At 42.6% G+C, this 17,749-nt stretch overlaps 2 protein-coding genes across 13 annotated transcripts in view; one reads left to right on the top strand and one right to left on the bottom strand.

The window, feature by feature from the left end:
* Positions 1-7,599, bottom strand: part of khdrbs2 (KH domain containing, RNA binding, signal transduction associated 2) — a 54,702-nt gene extending 47,103 nt beyond the window's left edge. For 4 of the 12 annotated variants that reach the window (XR_007031643.1, XR_007031642.1, XM_047335298.1 and 1 more), the window contains exon 1: positions 7,118-7,599. Coding sequence is in view for 8 of the 12 variants with exons in the window: in XM_047335298.1 (XP_047191254.1) it covers positions 7,118-7,208 (91 nt within the window). In the remaining 4 variants the exon portion in view is untranslated. Of the gene's footprint in view, positions 1-6,759; positions 6,846-7,117 lie in introns of all 12 variants that reach the window. The other 8 variants (XM_047335302.1, XM_047335303.1, XM_047335304.1 and 5 more) reach the window with 4 other exon arrangements.
* A 4,265-nt stretch (positions 7,600-11,864) lies between these two features.
* Positions 11,865-16,501, top strand: si:dkey-103j14.5 (isoaspartyl peptidase/L-asparaginase). Its single transcript, XM_035606959.2, has 7 exons — positions 11,865-11,975; positions 12,767-12,963; positions 13,693-13,835; positions 13,948-14,111; positions 14,307-14,425; positions 14,622-14,732; positions 15,036-16,501. The coding sequence occupies exons 1-7, from the start codon at positions 11,878-11,880 to the stop codon at positions 15,242-15,244; spliced, it is 1,041 nt and encodes a 346-aa protein (XP_035462852.2). The 5' UTR covers positions 11,865-11,877; the 3' UTR covers positions 15,245-16,501.
* Positions 16,502-17,749: the final 1,248 nt, after the last annotated feature.

The raw sequence follows: 17,749 nt of genomic DNA, 5'->3' as shown, positions 1-17,749 counted from the left end.
ACGCACTGAGCCAATCACATAACCTCCTTGGTGGAGGTAAATATAAATGTCTCGCAAGGTACACAAATGCTTATATGCTGTTCAATAACATACGAAGAAAAGAAAATGGGAGCTCCATTATTCGCAGGAGATGATGTGTGTACTCCTCGGCTGTTTATCCTCACAATGTAGGTTTGTGTTAAGATTGAATGTGATGTTTGCCACACTGTCCGTGCGTCTAGTCCATAGCATGCAATTTGTTCAAAATGCTGAATAGAAGCTGTTTTTAAAGTGCGTGTACTTTTCACCTGTCTCTTATACTACTCTGCTGGAGGGGAGGTGTTGTTCTGTTCTGTTCTATTCTGATGGGTGAACAGAGTAATGTGAATCTGTAGAAAACGCACACATTCAAATACAGCTTCGACAGAGAAACAAATCAAAATTAATATCTTCCAACATAGGTTCCCAAAAAGGGAACAGGGCATGAAGATCAACCTCATCACACCCAACAGAGCAAACTCAGGATGTGTTCTGTTTCGACAAATAACACACGCACACACACGCACACACACACACACACACACACACACCTTTTATTTTGCAAAACTGTCTGAAAACCTTAAATAACCTGCAACAGTAAAACTGCAGTAAAACTGACTCCCAGTGTCAGGGAGAGGTGCTGGTTGCTGTATTTTGGCGTTGGACAGATTGTGGTTGAAGTTACGGCTGAACAGCACTTTTACACTCGTTTATTTTAAGCTTTCAATAACATCCCCCCAAAATCTGTTAAAGTTGAGAAATTCACAGAGGCACTACATTGTTGGATGTTAAACACGCCAATCTAAATCTGATTCGATTTAGACGGTGGTGAAACAGTCAATACTGAATTGAGTGATTCTTACTTTATACGTTTTATTGCACTGTGAGCAGTGTTAAGAGATTAACAAATCAAAAAAACAAAGGCTTTGTCAATTGCTGGCATGGGCCTGTACACAGCTAAATTATTCACTGATTTCTTTTACCTACTGAATGGTTTATCTACAATAAGGACTTCACAACTTCAACAATGAATTGAATGTGTTTGAATAGGAGGCAACTATCTGTCATGTCTACGCTTTGCATGTTTTTTCTCACATGTATAATCCTGCGTGTTTTAGTTAGGGTTATGGTTAAGGGGGAGCGTTAGGGGACAGTCAGTAGAGAGATGACGTGAAAAGACCCATGAAAAGCCCCCCCCCCCCCAAAAAATGCATAGTGATTTCTTGTTTGAGTGTTATTCATTCGCGTGTGTTGTGGCCAGGCTGAATTACCCTCCGATGACAAAGTGCTTGTTAACATCAAACACAGACAATTGCGCTAGTGTGTGGACCTGGTGGGCGGCGGTGGCGGACGACAAGAAGCGCAATTAGCTCCGGCCCTTTTCACTCTGGAACTGATGAATTCAAATGCAACAGGGGTTTGAAATATGCGCCGCTTTTTGGGGCCACATGCTGTTTATGTGTTTTTGAACTGAGCTGCACTGAGGCAAAATGCATTCAGCCCCTGACACATTGATCAAGTATTACTTCTTAAATCTAATTATAGTGCCATTGTCAGAATTCTCTGCTGAATGTGCGATGAAAAGTGAAGTGAGTGAGTCACTATTATTCATGCATATTGCATATTAAAAAAAACAAACAAGTTATACATATTTTCAATCATGATGGTGTTTCAATAATCATCTATTATTACAAATAACCACAAACAGCACAGACATGATATAAAACATTCCCCAAATGTATCCTTTGTAGACAATACTGTCTTCTTATCACATATACAACATACATTCTCTTTTACTATACATACAAGTTGTATATAAAAGAAATAAGGGACTGACAGTAATGTGTGTCTGATGTGGATGTGTGTGTGTGTGTGTGTGTGTGTGTGTGTGTATATATATATATATATATATATATATATATATATATATATATGTCCCTTATTTCTTTATTTACAACTTTCCGGTTATATCCAAGCATTCAAGAGACACAGTAACATAATCTGATATGAAATATCTATTTTCTAAGTGCTGCAGCTCGGGCTCGTCCACTCATTTCTGTTGCTTCAAAATGCTCACGACCTTGGAATTTAATCTCATTCAACCCATGCACTCATTGTAAGTCACTCTTGATAAAAGCGTCGGCTAAATGGCGAAAAAATAGTAATGCTACTTCTCACTTCCCTGAAATGCAATCTTTTTTACTTGTCCTTTTGATAGGTCACACCACGTGGCGTACATCTGTTGCTGCGAGGCCGGCCGGGTCACCGTGCTGGGTATTAGCGAGGAGGCCCTCTCACAATGGATACACTGAGAATGTGAGCAACAATTTATCAGCGAGAGAGCGAGATTAAGTGAAAATCAATTTGAGATGCCAGACAAACATGCTCTCTGTGGCGAAGCATCATCTGAATCAATTGTGAGAATGTAAGTGAGCACAAGTGAAACTTTCTGACTGGGCAGCCAAGGAAGCCGGCTCTCCTGTAATAAGTATTAATTTATAGACTATACTGCACCATGCATATTCATACTATGGCAAATGACACAAGTACTTAACAGTCACCGAAGCTTACTATCTCAGTTTCTAATTACTGCTCTCCATCGTTGGCTGAGTAAAGATTAGGCTAATGCATCTGCACTGCACAGGTTCCTGCACTATCCGATTAATTTTAATAAAAGTTAAAGGATCGTTGCCCAAAATGTGGTGTGAGCATGACTTTGACATCTCATTAGCCTCTACTTGCACACGTGTGCAGAAAGCCCCCCAGAAAGTCTAATACTGCGATTAACTACTTGTTATTTCATCTCCTTTAAAGAACATTCCCTCTCTGTGTAAACAAGGGCACCACAGGAAAGTGCAGCCGGGAGCTTAAGTGAAAATTTGCTGCTCAAACAGTTAGGGGGAATGGCTAAATGCAAGGAGGAAATGAAAGTCTAACAAAACCCAGATATGACGAGGATTAAAGGCAGTTTTGAGCTCGCTCGCTGCGGTGTTTCACATCAAAAGGAGACGGCACAGGCAGTTGTTAAGCCATATTCAAATATCTTTCCCCCGCTGACATTAAACTGACAACATCATCGATTTCCATAAGTGGGACCACTGGTAGACTCCACAGACGTATGGCTCCTCTCTTATGTTCACACGAGTCGCGAGTGTTGGTCGTCCTCCATAAACAGTAAATACTCATCTTTTATTCAGAGAAGCCCATTCACGTCCTTCAGATCTCATGAAGATGTGTTTGTGTTGCCATTCTGCCTCGCGGCACCAGTGAGGGCATTTGAGCTTGCCGATGCTTAGCAACATTGTGGACTAGATCTTGTGATTGGGAAAAGAAATGTGCAGAAATGTCCCGTTTAGCATTTCTTTTTAAAAGGAAACGAGCAGCATCACACACTTTGCCTTAGTTTGTCCTCATTAACCACTATTCCTCTCACTGTCCATCAGACATCTCACTGCATGCCATCCCTGTTTGTTAGAAATCCCCATTGGTTTTCATGGCAAGACTGCGCTACGCGGCATGTAGTATTCCAAAGAAAAAACCACTGGGAACTATTACAGGCTTCCCTTTCTTGTCTCTGACTTCAGCCCACTTTTAGAACAACCGTGCGGTCCTTTAGTCGGGGGCAAATTAAAGCTCAGCACATGGAGAAATCGACTCGATCCGAGCAGTCATTGAGAACTTAATACACTGAAACGAGCCGACTTTGGGGCCAAGAAGGAACGGCATTAAAGGAAAAAGGGGGAAGACTGGGCCAAAAAGAACATAAAACATTTTTAACAACACTATTTGAATAGTGTTCACTGTTTTTCACTGTCAAAGAAAAACAAGAAGCACACGCTCCCACCGGAGAGAGAATTATCCCCCACCCACCCGCTGGAGCAGCTTTGCTCTGCTCAAAGAAAGAAGGATGACTCTGAATGCAAGAAATAACTTAAACATATAAGTAATTCATTTCATAATTATGGAGTCCGTGGTGAAATCCGTGTCATGCTGGCTATCGTGCGTGATGTGAATAATGCAGGATTACATGCTCTGCTATTCGGTGACTATTAGCTGTGGCTCCACAAATCTGTGAACGCACGTCATCTCGCCGTCCGCCGATATGCACGACTCTGTATGAAACATGGGCACAGGCTGACGGAAAGAATGACAGCAAGTGTGTGAAAGGGGGTTGAAATCCTGGACATTATTTCACATGCTTCCCACAGCTGATTGTGTTGGACATGTTCAGCGTTGACACTTTGACTGACCAAACTGACAGTCTATTATAGTGATTGTTCACTGTTGTGAATGATGAATATACAGTTTTCTTTGTTGACCTTGCAAAACAATGATTCATTTCAGGGAAATACTCGCTTATACTGCAGCGGTCTATTGTACTTTTGTTTCCAGCGTTATACTTAATTCTAGTAGACTGTATTGTATATTATGGGGAACTGCAAGTATATCTGTTAGTAGAAAAAAAAAGAAGTTCTACAGTTAACTGTAAAAGATAATTCTGAAAAGTCAATAAGTGGATACATATATTCATGTGATTGAAATTAATATCTATATGATGCCATATGAACATGCTACTTGCGGTTCACCGTGGCGGATATGATTAAAGCAGCCTTTTCTTTCCTTTTTTTTTGTATCCTGGCTGTGTGAGTCAGCCATGAGTAAAGCTGGCAAAGTGGACTGTGAGACAGATGATCCCGTCTGCATCACAGTCAGCGACAAGAGCGGGTCTGTCAGGTGTCTCGTCGACACATTTCAAGCCGGGAAGCTCAAGGGGCAGAGGCACCAGGGCAACGGAACACCAGCACTGTCCGACCAGAGCAAATGAATCCGACATACAGTTGGATTTTAACAAACATGTCAACACAGCTTTGTGTTAAGACTCTCAAATTTGGAAAAGCACAGATTCATGTAGGCCACAATAAATGTTGACATTCTGTACAAATTCATTTTTATACCTAATAAGCTATAGGGTACGTTTTCAATCAAGGATACAGGGCAAGTGTTTTGCTTGCTGTTAGTTTTCTAATGTATGTAGTGCCCTATAGGAGTCATTCATTCCACAGCAGCACTTCGCTCAAACTCTTATTAGTGTTATTTTTAGAATTACACTTAATGTTAATGAATGCACAGTTAAGCATACCACAAGAGTCTACATTCGCAGAAATGGAAACGTTACAACACGATAGACTTGTTGGCTCCAGACTCCAGCTAATGGCGCTTCATCCGTGTGGAGAAGAGACTACAGGAAACCCCCTCCCTCCTTCAAGCTTCTGGTATATGGACGGTCAACACTGCCGCCCCCACAGATACACGATGTCTCCTCTCCCTGCAGCTCTTCTCCCCGGCTGTTAAACTCTTAGAGTTCACAGACCACTACCCATCAAAAATTGCTACGAGTCCATCTGTTCTGCACTTCTGTTACTCTGGTGCGGTCGAAACAGACCGCCAAAGACTCGCACCGTTCCCCTCGCCACATCCACCTGCCCTGTTTCAGCCACTGAGACCTTTCAGTTTCTCGGAACTACCAATTCCCCAAGAGCGGAGAGGAATGCACTCTCTGCTGCAACTGAGGAAGCGTGGTCCGCCGCAGGAGCTGTTGAGCAAGTTCTACAACGCAGCCACTGAGTGCGTGCCGTGCTCATCCATCACGCCGTGGTTGGGAGCAGCCGCGGAACTGAGTGGGAACGGACTGCAGCGAGCGTTAGGGTCAGCAGGAACAAAAAACTAAAAAATAATCATTGGTTCCCTCCTGTACTCTTCAAGAACCAGGAAACGGGTTGGGGAATCATTACAGCTTCCTGCAGGTGCTACAGAACCCTGTGCACCGGAACGCCCAGACACAGGAGCAGTTTCTTCCCCCATGTCGTCCCCCTCGTAAAAAGCTGACCCGGCATCATCTGCTATGCCGCAGATACTCTTGTTTCACAATTTCATTCCTCTACATGTTTGCAATACCACACACTTACTTGCGCTCCGTGTACTGCACATTGTTGGCATTGTGTATTGTCTGTATTAGCGGACCCTTTGTCTGCGTGTTGCCTCGGAGTCGCCGACTGCAGGAACCAAATCCCCCGTGGTGAGCGAACCCACTAGTGCCAATAAATCTGAGTCTGATTCTAATTCCGGCTGTCCGGGAGTCCTCGTGTTTGCCTTGCCGTGATAAGTTTTCCAGCCTATCAAAAGTGACACAGTCTCGGCGTGTGAATGAAAACCAGGGGCTGCACCTGCAGAACGAAGACGTATTCTTTTTATGCTGCAGGCTTGACTTGATTATACGGGCCCCCGTCGGACATACTGTGACATTAAGTCGGAGGAAAGGCTGTCGGGCATCTGTCTCGGTGGCGCCTTCGCCTTTGAGCCCCCCTTTCTGTGACCTCAATGGCAGCGCTGATGTGAAGAGTAAATGATGACTCACGCTTAAACTACCCCAATCACCTAAATTGTTCATCAGGCAGTTTTCAGATTCCACACAGAATCGATGATTCCTCCTATACAAGGGATGCAGGCACTTACATCCCAGCACTGCATGTGTAGAGTTCTTAAAGGTTTCATCACGCTAATGATGATGTTGGTTCAATTACTTTAGCGAGAACACTCGAGGAGGGCGTTAAGTTTGTGCATCTTTGTTATTATAATAGGACACAATATGATAAAGTATTCACAGCGTGTTCAGTTCTGCAGCCCTTGAGAAGATTGCTCTGTTTCAGGTTGTTATTTTTGTGTTGTGTGCAGGTGCTTGACCTTGGAGGGCGGCGGCTTCGAAAACAAAAGGTGACGACTCCCCTTGACTTTACTCTCTACTTTCTGTGCTCACAGCATTTCTCCACCTGATGTTGGGAAAAGCCTGAGGTGAACAACAACAACAACAACAACAACAACAACAACAACAACAACAACAACATAATAAAAAGTTCTGCACGGGGCCCAAAGGGCAGTGGTCTCCATCGCCGGACACCAAGCCAGCGTTGAGATCCAAGGGCAACGTGTTCGGGGGAAATACAAACACATGAATAGAAAAGCTCACGTCAAGTCAGTGCCCCTGATGAGCAAGTCTCACGAGGCCGACGAGCGGAGTCCACATGTACAGCACCGGACCTACCTTCTGCCAGCAGGCGCGCGGCGTGCGCAAAGGAGGGGTCCAGGCTGCCTCTCTCCGCCACCAGCTCGGGCAGGTACTGCTCCGGATGCATCGTCGCCACAGAGGAGCTGCTGGCCGGCCGAGCAGGCGGAGACCACGGGGGGGGCGGGGGGAGGATGGGATGGGGGGAGGATGGGGGGGGACGACTGCCGTGCGTCGGAATGCCAACCGAACCGAAACCTCCCCGCTCCTGCTTGTGTTCAAGGAGCGTCACTCCGCCGGAACCTAAATGCGCACCCGCCCACCCACCGCCCCCCTAAAATAAAGAGGGCAAACCCGCTTCAAAAGAAAAGAAGAAGAAGGAGAAGGAGAAGAAGAAGAAGAAGAAGAAGAAGAGGAAGAAGAGAAAAGACAACAACTAGTCCGAGCTGCTGAGTTGTGTGGCTCGGAGGTGTGAGCCCGTCGCCGCCGCCTGCTGCCTCTCCTCGGCGCGGGTCCGCAGAGCGCGCACCCCCCCCCCCCCCCCCCCCCCCCCCCCCCCCCGCCCCGCCCCCTCCCTCCCTCGGCAACGTTATTGGCCATATTCTGGGATGTGCAACACAAAGACGGTCCCCGCTGAGCGCGCGGAGAAAGGACACAAGTTGAGCGTGCGATTGGTCGGCGCCTGGCACCGGTCCCCCGGGATCATGTCACTCCAACATTGCAGGATTCGATTGGTTTATTCAAAAGTTTGATGCAGCCGATCTGCTGAAAACAACTGCTCATGAAAAAAAGGAGGCAAGGAATTCCAACGAGCATTTGAGAATACTGCACCAACGCTACACATGTATATGACTTCAATGGGACCGTGAAAGTCCTTATGAAAGCATATCATAACGATACCATATATATATACATGATGTCAATTAAGGGATTTTTGAAAGGTCTTTCAGACGAGCTTAAATTATAACTGGCTTATAGATATGTTAATGATTAATTATAGCCAAATCAGCAATGCCACACTAGTGAGAGATAACATATCTTATCCTATTACTTTCTGGACGAGAGTTTTTCCAAAGTTCCCCACAGAGCTACTCCTCAGTCATGGCCTCCGGGTCACTGTCCGTGGTGCTGAGCACCACTCGGATTGTCTCTTGATGATGGTGTTGCCTGTGTGTGGCAAAAAATATCAAACTATCTTCTTCTTTTTTTTGTCGTTGCGCGTATTCTCGTGAAAGCATATACCTGCAAGAATAGACAGCACGGAGTCGTGACCATCTGGAACTGGACTCACAGGTTACAAGAGTCTGATCTATACTCCGACATCGATGTGCGTCAAGTCAGAAAGAAATTGGGATGTTTCATTATGGTGTAAATCACTGTTTGGCATCTTACTGAAAAGCTCTGCAAAAATGATTTCCAACTAGTTCCTTTTTGAATTCATTCTTACAGGAAAGGAAGCTGTGCAATGTATCAATGCTCTCATTTCTTGTCCCCTGATTGACTTTGGCTGATTCCTAATTATTTGAGAATGTCCCTTATTTGTTTTTTATTACAGTCATTGTTTAAATCTCAATTTTAGCAAATGGTCATGCTGAAGAAAGTACTTTGAATGTGTCCACTTCCACAGTAACGTAAATGCTCATATATCTATCGCAATGCCCTTTGATGCATAAGATAATTTACAGTTTGCATTTGTCCGTAAAAGTTAAAAGAGCAGAATTGCAATCTCAGCGTAAAGATTTTCCCCTTCACGTCGTCTAAATTGAGATGGCATAAGCGTGGCTCGGAGAGGTCAAGCGAAGAAGGGCTTCTTTTTGTGCTTGCGGAGTGAAATACATGGCGCCACCTTGAAGAAGTTTTTGTTGTCAAGTGAATGAATCAGCGTCTCACAACGCAGTGTCAGTGGTGTCAGCGATATGAGCGTGGATGTTTGCGACTCATATGAGATGCCGCTCTCGCCCCCTGACCACGGTGTATTGATTTGAATCCTGCAGCCATCTGCGGCGCAGGACGCTGGTTGGCTGCCGGCTGCTGTACTTACTCACAAATTAGTTTTTGAGAGGACGAGCTGGGCTGGTGAATGACCGAGCCCCAGCGCCACTTGACCTTTGGAGAAGACTGTGACCACTCTGATCCGCATAACAAAGACTGTGGTGGCACGACAGACACTGGTGTTCGGTGAGTAATGCTTGAGTTCGATATTATTTATGTTTTTTTTCCCCTTTATATGCAACGATTTGGTCCAATTATTGATTAAAAAAAATTGAAAATCATGTCACAGTGCAGTCACGAGATTTGCCTGTAAAATCTTATATTATTCTTTCAGTTGAGGTGATCCACTACAATTTCAATAACATTGAAACAAGTTGTATAATTGTAATGTCTATGGAAGTCCACAAAAATGTACTTATTCTAAATCTAATTGTAGTGACTGTGAGTAAATGTAGTCGATTATCATTACTCTACATTGTAGAATAATTATTCTCAGCTCACAGTGTAGTGCATTGAGCATGAGTATGAAGTTACTGTACAACAGCTAGTTTGTTTTGGAGACCAAGATTTTTCATGTTAAGGTTCCAGGAGCCAGAACACGCGTGGGTTTGTTTCAATTACTTTTAAAGTCACTATGCCACTAACCAATTTTGTTTCTCGACATGTAGAAATATGAAGCTTGCCAATATGGACCATATAACTTAACAATTGCTTGTCCTTACCATTTCTTTTTAAATTAATTATAAATTTCTCACAACTTGACCACACCCATGTAGGCCGTACTGTCTTTGCATTTCATGCTGGTGGGACCTTCACTGATTTCATTTCATTCAGTAAAATGATTAATAATCTTACTAATGGTTAATGTTGAGTAGGACTGTAGCTTGAGACTGAAGCAGGCAGAATGAAATAGACAACAACAACTACAACAAAAATAGATGTAAACATGCAGAAAGTGTTCATTCACCTGTCACATTAAGGTAAAGAGAGACAAATATAAGAATGAGGAAAACATCTTGATGTTTGTCAGTGTGGAGAGAAAACTTATATTCGACTGTTGTAGTATTACTCTGGTAAAAGAGTGAGATACTTATATTTTAACTTAGAAACTATAGCTGTACAGAAAATATAAAAATGTTTCAACTAGGATTGAATGGATTCTTACAGCCCTCTAGTGTTCAAAGTGCAACATTACACATTTCACTGCTACGTGATGCAGAGAAGCCTTCCAAAAAATTACACTTCTTTTCCTTGTGTCATGCTTCAGTAGCTTTTCTTTCTATCCTCTCTTTTTCGTTTCTGTGTCTTTTATTTCTTATAAATCCGTACACATGTTCACATGTGCTTCTTTTACAATATGTTTTACAGAGCCAGTAACAATGTCGATGTCTGTAAACCATTGTGAAACAGCCTCATACAAACATAATGCGTTATGTTTTTTAATAAGCGGCTGTCTTTACAGCGTCTGTGCATTTGATTTGCAATACTTCTTTGTCTTGTGTGTTAAGTCATTCAGCAGGGAAGTGGAAGACTACTCAGACTATTAATTTCTTCATGCTTTGTCTTAGCACAATTAAGCGGCTAGTCTTTGCATGGCGTTCAGCACTTTTTGTGCAGTTTGTAACTTTATGTAGCACTAAAAACAGCTGTTCTTATTTTGTTTGTCAATGGTCATTTACTTTATTCAACTTTAGTACTCAAATCAAATGTCCTGCATGAAGCTTCAGTGTGAGATCAGTTGCTTTGGGGACACAAATACCAAAAAATCCTTCCAAAATATTTCCCTATAACTTGAGGGTGGTGAAAACTATGTGACCGATACAGAAAAGCTGTTTCTAGGCCCATTGCTGTTGCTCAGTCAACTGACAAACTCTGTCCTCTTTTTGGCCCCAATTACACCACGCCATAGTCAAGTTGGGCAGACGAATCTAGAGATGTGGTTTTCAACTTTGTTTGCAAAATAAAGTTGTAACTTCTACAAATGGAAATTCAAAATAGGCTTCAGTACTCTACATGTAACAGAGGCCTATGAATGAGACTAACAGGCCTAATGGAGGCATCACCCTATCAGCTTAATGTTTGCTTGTTTGTTTGTGTGTTTTTGCAGCCATATTCAAGTCTGAGGAGGAGAGAGAGACGAGGAGTGCTAACCATCACGATGGACACACTGAATCATATGTAGTAACACATGCTTGAAAAGTGAAGGGATGCCAGTCGTTGGCCTCTGTTCGTCATCGAAAAGCAATTTGATCTATGTCAGTGCAGGACAGGACGGGTGAGATGAAAGTCTGAAAGACAGAAATGGGCTGATCATATTTCTTGCCCTTTTGTAAAATGATTTGCAACTCATTTCCTATATTGAAAAATAAGAGGGGACGTGCTCTTTTGAAGCCACGTCCGTTGTGTGCTTGGGGATGATATTAGTTTTTTGGGGTGAAATGAGAGAATTGATTGGGTGGAACAAGATCAAGCCTCAGGCTCAAAAAGGTGCAGAGTACCTTGATGAGACATCTCAGGCAGGTTCTGTCAGTTCTACATATAGAGGCCTGATTATTATTCATGCCTTTGGGTTGAGCTTCAGTTTTTTTGAGGTAGTTTGTTTTATATCTTTTGTTTTTATATGATTATTGATATGTTTTATCAATTGCATTAATAAATATGACAGCATACTTATTCATCCTAAGAACATCTGGAAAACAGACACGTGATTCCTCTTTACGCTGACCTTTTATCTTAAGTCATCTTTGGCCTTTTTGGCATCATAGGTTTTATTTTGAAATGTGTTGCCGGAAGTTCCGTCTTGAACCATGTGTCAAGTCAGCGCCGATGAGGCCGAAAACAACACTCAAATCTCCCAAAACCACGTGAGCATGGCGGAGGTGTTGTCCGAAGAAGATCGGGAGAGGTAAGGAAATTACACATGTTTTATTATCATCTGTGGACTCAAACAGCTGTATGACATAGTAACAGATAAGTCTGCAAATGTTCACTGTCCTCAGTAACCTGCACGTTTCTCTTAACGACTGGTGGTCCAGAGACTAGTGTTTCACGTGTCCTGCTGCTGGGTAGTGTACTCACACTATATATAAAGCATATAGAGTAGATAAGCTATATATTTAAAGCACTTTTCATACAAACAAAATGGAATTAAAAAAGTGCTATGCACACACACACACACACACACACACACACACACACACACACACATTCACTCATAAGCACACATGCAAAGCTCAATAGAGCACTAAGAAAATAAAAAAACAAAAACAAAAAAACAATCGCATTGAGGAAACACTGGAGGCAGAATTAAATGAATAGGAAAAATAGGATGGGGAAAAATATTATATTTACTATAAAATTCACGTCAGGGAGAATGTATTTATTTAAGTGAGAAAATCGAAAATCTTGTAGGTATTACATTTATTAATATTTATATTAATCATAGCAGGTCAATTATTAGGTGAGCAAGGCGGAATAATTGTATGGGTGTTAATTTGAAAACAAAACAAACAAACAAAACTTTAACAACTAAATAAAAATACTTTGACCTTGAAAACAACTGCTGACCAAGCAGTTTTGCACCAATGTCAATGTAGGTTGGTTGTATGTCTTGGAAGAGTCTGTAGACATTAGTAAACCAATGTTTCATCAGCCATGAACCCCCATTAACCACTTTGTCTCTTTTTTCTCCTGCAGGAAATCAAAGATGTCCGCAGTTGTAGTGGTGCACGGTGGGGCGTGGGCCATACCTGATGAGCTGGCCGAGGCCTCCGTTAGTGGAGTGAAGGCTGCGGCGTGTGAAGGGTTCTCTGCGCTGAAGCGAGGAGGAAACGCCGTGGATGCTGTTGAAGCGGCTGTGAGAGCTTTGGAGGACAACACCGTGTTTAATGCAGGTACGCGGGATTAATGTTAGTTTATTTTGTGAAATTTAATATTACTGTGTGTTTAAAAATGGAACAATACTCATCCCCATATGTGGGCATTAATTCCAGTTGGGTTTGCACAATAATCAAGATCACTATGGATTTGCTTCACAAGACAGTCTGCTGTGCTCTGTCTCCATCTGCTGGTGGCGATGCCAACATCCATCCAGTTTCCATAGAGAAGCTGGGTGGCGATGGTCGGCCGAGGTGACCCTCAGATTATGGGGCCCTCAGATTATGGGGCTTAGTCCCAGACGGAGTCTGGGAAAGAAAATCTAATCTACATTTAAGATAATGTCTGTAAACAAGTCTGTCTTGTCTGGTTAACATGTATTTTTTTATATGCTCCATAAACATAATCCACTTGTTTTTCATTAATGAATCAACGTAGATCAACTATTAACACGGCCATATATGTCCTGCCAGGCACATGCAGTTTTCTGTCAGTGTACCAAGCAAGTCAGTCAGTGCAGCAATCATTAGTATTGTGCTCTTTGGCTGCATCTTTTACTGTGTTTTCACTGAACTAATGAGAATGTAGCTGATAAACATAATACTTTAAAGTCTCGTCAAAACAATATTTAATATCTCTGTTTTTTTGCGGTCAGAGTTTTAGTCAAGCACTGACACTAACTGTGACAGCACCAGCTTCAAATGCTTGTTTGAGTTAGTTATTGATTGTGACATTTAATTATACAGGCCATGGAGCAGCACTAAACGCCAATGGAGAAGTGGAGCTGGATGCCATCATCATGGACGGAAGCACACTGGCCAGCGGGGCCGTGTCTTGTGTGAAGAACATCGCCAACCCGGTGTCACTGGCCCGTGCAGTGATGGAGAAGGTGTCGTCTCAAACACTTTGGTCTCTGTCAATGTTTTTAATCGCAAACAGCAAGGAGAAAATAATAAAATGCAATTTTCCCTATATTTCTGCTGCCACGGAAAAAACCTCAGACTGCCCACATCATGTTGACAGGCAGAGGCGCGAACATGTTTGCTGAGAGCGTCGGTGTGGCCACAGTCCCCACTGAGACACTGGTGACGGAGTACGAGAGGAAAGAATGGGAGAAACGCAAGCATTATGTTGCAGGGGTGATGGAAGATTTCAACTCTCAGTGGTAGGTATCTGCAGCATGTGCCCTGACTCTTGTCTTCTATTTATTCACGGCTTTGTTGTGCATTTGCAGCATAAAGGCTTCTGAAACTGAAGTACACTACTCTAAAGTAGCTCATGTGCAATGCCAGATATAGCGGATTAAATGTCGCATTAGCTTTTTTTTTCTTTTGTATAATACAGTTTTTCCTCATTCTAGGGCCCATGATACTGTCGGGGCGGTTGCTGTGGACTGTGCTGGCAATGTTGCGTGTGCAACATCAACTGGTGGGATCAGAAATAAAATGGTCGGCAGAGTAGGAGACTCTCCGATTATTGGTATGAACTCATTTGCTTGTACTTTCTCTCAAATAGCACATTTTGTCGCCGTCAGTTGCAGTTCAAATCAAGTTAATAATTTCACTCATCCCCACGAATTTGTTCATTTTTATTGAGTTCAATTTGTTTCAGTATTTTGAGGCAACCAATGTGTAAGATAAAGAAGCTTTTACAAAGATCTTTTTTTGCTAATAAGGCTCCGGAGGATATGCCGACAACTTCAGCGGTGCGGTGTCTTGTACCGGTCATGGAGAGTCCATTCTCAAAGTCACGTTGGCCAGACTCATTCTTTCACATATTGAACAAGGTAAGACTTCAAACCACCTTGACATCATTTGATGCCACCACTTGTGTTTTTTGGGAAATCCTGAAAACACCAAACTGCAAAATTAATTCATGAATAAGATTAAGATGGTGTAAATGCCTCATGCAGTTCTGAGTGGAGTATATTTTAAAGCAACTGTAGTATTACATTGTTGCTTGTCATTTGTTTTTTTTTTGCAAAGCAGAATAATTGTCATCCAGTCATTCTGGCTATAAATGACTCAATGATATAAGGTGGGGGGTTTCAGGAGGTCTTTTTTCATATTTTCTTCTCCCCTCCACACAGGTAAACCAGTGGCAGAAGCCTCACAGGCGTCTCTGCGGTACATGGGAGACCGTGTTCGAGGTGCAGGAGGAGCGATCGCAGTTTCTCCGTCAGGGCAGTGGGCAGCCACTTTCACCACAGAGCGGATGGCCTGGGCAGCTGTGGAGGACGATGTTCTGTGGTATGGATTGGACCCAAATATGAGATTAAAAGAGCAGTTGTCCAAGTAACAAGTTTAAACATTTTTTGTTGTTGTTGTTATTGTATTGAGAAATATATCTGTGGAGACTCTCATTCATCCAGGTTCATAGTTACTGTATCCACAAGAAGAACCTACAACCAAGTCCAGTTGCCCCTGATTCAACACCCTCGTGGATTGAGAAATATAACAGCTCCCTGTTATATTTCTCAATACAATGTAAAAAAAACAAAACTATTTCAAATATGTTCTCCACTAATTTAACTTCCTGGATCCCTTGGTCTCACATTCTATACTGTTGCTAGAAGAAATTAGTTATTTTTCTTCTGTCTAATCTGAGATGTCAGAGCGAGTGATCGGATCTCACTTCCCCGCGCTACGTGTGCGAAAGAAACATGTGAATCATCGATGTTTGCAAAGACAAGACGCCGTGAACCAGTCTCATTGAATTATGTCTAGTTTTCAGTGCTCGTCGAGAACCTCTAAACTCTTGTTGTCAACACAACAACAGCCCCATTCATGAGCTCCATCCTCTGAAACAATGGCTGCTCAGAGCCACTCGACGGATGGAGACCTGATTCAGAATTTGAAGTAGATAGCATGATCGTTTGCTCCCAACTGTAATTGAGGATGGAGGTGGCACAGAATGGCTTCCTTTACATGCTGTATTTCATTTTTTGAAACGGAGATAGAAGAGTTACTGTAAATCTATAGCCCCCTTAAATGACATTTCAGATTGCTATGCCTTAGACTGGATACATCTTTGAATAACTTGTATTTCTTTATTTCATGTACACATTTCTAATTACATTTGTCTTGTGTAAGTGATAGCAATGCAAATGAACATTACTTACAACATTTTATACTGTAACTAAGTGTAGTAGATTTTTTCAAGCATAAACCATCTGAAATATTGGAATCCCTTGTGACATTACATTTCATTCATTTAGCAGACGCTGTTGCCCAAAGTGACTTACAATAAGTGCATTCAACCATGAAGATATTGCCCGAAAGTGCAAGAATCGATGTAGATTCCATAAACATTTATCAAATAGGCAAAAACAGTTTTGAGTGATTTTTTATTGTCTAAAATGAATGAAGTGGGACTGATGGTATGGTGCAGTAACTGTTGTCCTGCTCTGTTATTATATTGACTATGGACTTTTTGCATGTATCCATTATTCTGTGGCTACGGTAGGCCTATGCAACTTTAAAACTTTTTACAATGGACAGATTTGTTTCCAAGTTTTAAAAATTAATAAATTGAATTATTTGTACCACCTGAAAAGCCTATGTAAGTTCATTATGTCTACATCGGACCGCTGGAGGATGCTCCTGAAAAGTCCATTCAGACAACACATCATTGACCGGATGACAGATGGTCGGTGTGATCTGTTGTCACATGGAGAGACAATCAACCAGCCCGTAGAGCAGTGCTGTGTCTGTGATGGTGTCTGTGTCTGTTGTCTGTATCTGTGGTCTGTGTCTTATGTCTGTGTGTTGTATGTGTCTGTTGTCTGTGTCTGTTGTATGTGTCCCTTGTCTGTATCTGTGGTCTGTTGTCTGTGCCTGTTGTATGTCTGTTGTCTGTGTCTGTTGTATGTCTGTTGTCTGTATCTGTTGTATGTCTGTTGTCTGTGTCTGTTGTATGTCTATTGTCTGTGTCTGTTGTATGTGTCTGTTGTCTGTTGTATGTCTGTTGTCTGTGTCTGTTGTATGTGTCTGATGTCTGTCTATTGTATGTGTCTGTTGCCTGTGTCTGTTGTCTGTTGCCTGTGTCTGTTGTATGTGTCTGTCTCCTGTGTCTGTTGTCTGTCTGTTGTATTTGTCTGTTGCCTGTGTCTGTTGTATGTGTCTGTTGTCTGTCTGTTGTCTGTTGCCTGTGTCTGTTGCCTGTGTCTGTTGCCTGTTGTATGTGTCTGTTGCCTGTGTCTGTTGTATGTGTCTGTTGCCTGTTGTCTGTGTCTGTTGTATGTGTCTGTTGCCTGTTGTCTGTTGTATGTGTCTGTTGTCTGTCTGTTGTCTGTTGCCTGTGTCTGTTGTGTGTCTGTTGCCTGTCTGTGTCTGTTGTATGTGTCAGTTGTCTGTTGTATGTGTCAGTTGTCTGTTTTCTGTGTCTGGTGCCTGTTGTCTGTGTCTGTTGCCAGTTGTCTGTTGCCCATGTCTGTTGTATGTGTCTGTTGCCTGTGTCTGTTGTATGTGTCAGTTGTCTGTGTCTGTTGCATGTCAGTTGTCTGTTTTCTGTGTCTGGTGCCTGTTGTCTGTTGCCCATGTCTGTTGTATGTGTCTGTTGTCTGTTGTATGTGTCTGTTGCCTGTGTCTGTTGTCTGTCTGTTGTCTGTTGCCTGTGTCTGTTGCCTGTGTCTGTTGTCTGTTGCCTGTGTCTGTTGTATGTGTCTGTTGCCTGTTGTATGTGTCTGTTGTATGTGTCTGTTGCCTGTTGTCTGTGTCTGTTGTATGTGTCTGTTGCCTGTTGTATGTGTCTGTTGTCTGTCTGTTGTCTGTTGCCTGTGTCTGTTGTGTGTCTGTTGCCTGT

Source organism: Scophthalmus maximus, chromosome 10 (genome assembly GCF_022379125.1).
Source record: "Scophthalmus maximus strain ysfricsl-2021 chromosome 10, ASM2237912v1, whole genome shotgun sequence".
NCBI classification, from domain to species: Eukaryota; Metazoa; Chordata; class Actinopteri; order Pleuronectiformes; family Scophthalmidae; genus Scophthalmus; species Scophthalmus maximus.
Note: the sequence above shows the minus strand (reverse complement) of the source record. Positions and strands in the feature narration are given on the sequence as shown.

Bases quoted from the DNA above. Each gene is read 5' to 3' on its own strand.
- si:dkey-103j14.5 (XM_035606959.2), top strand. From the start codon at position 11,878: ATGTGTCAAGTCAGCGCCGATGAGGCCGAAAACAACACTCAAATCTCC. The intron at 11,976-12,766 runs GTAAGGAAATTA...TTTCTCCTGCAG, and splicing joins TCCGAAGAAGATCGGGAGAG to GAAATCAAAGATGTCCGCAG. The intron at 14,426-14,621 runs GTATGAACTCAT...TTTGCTAATAAG, and splicing joins AGGAGACTCTCCGATTATTG to GCTCCGGAGGATATGCCGAC.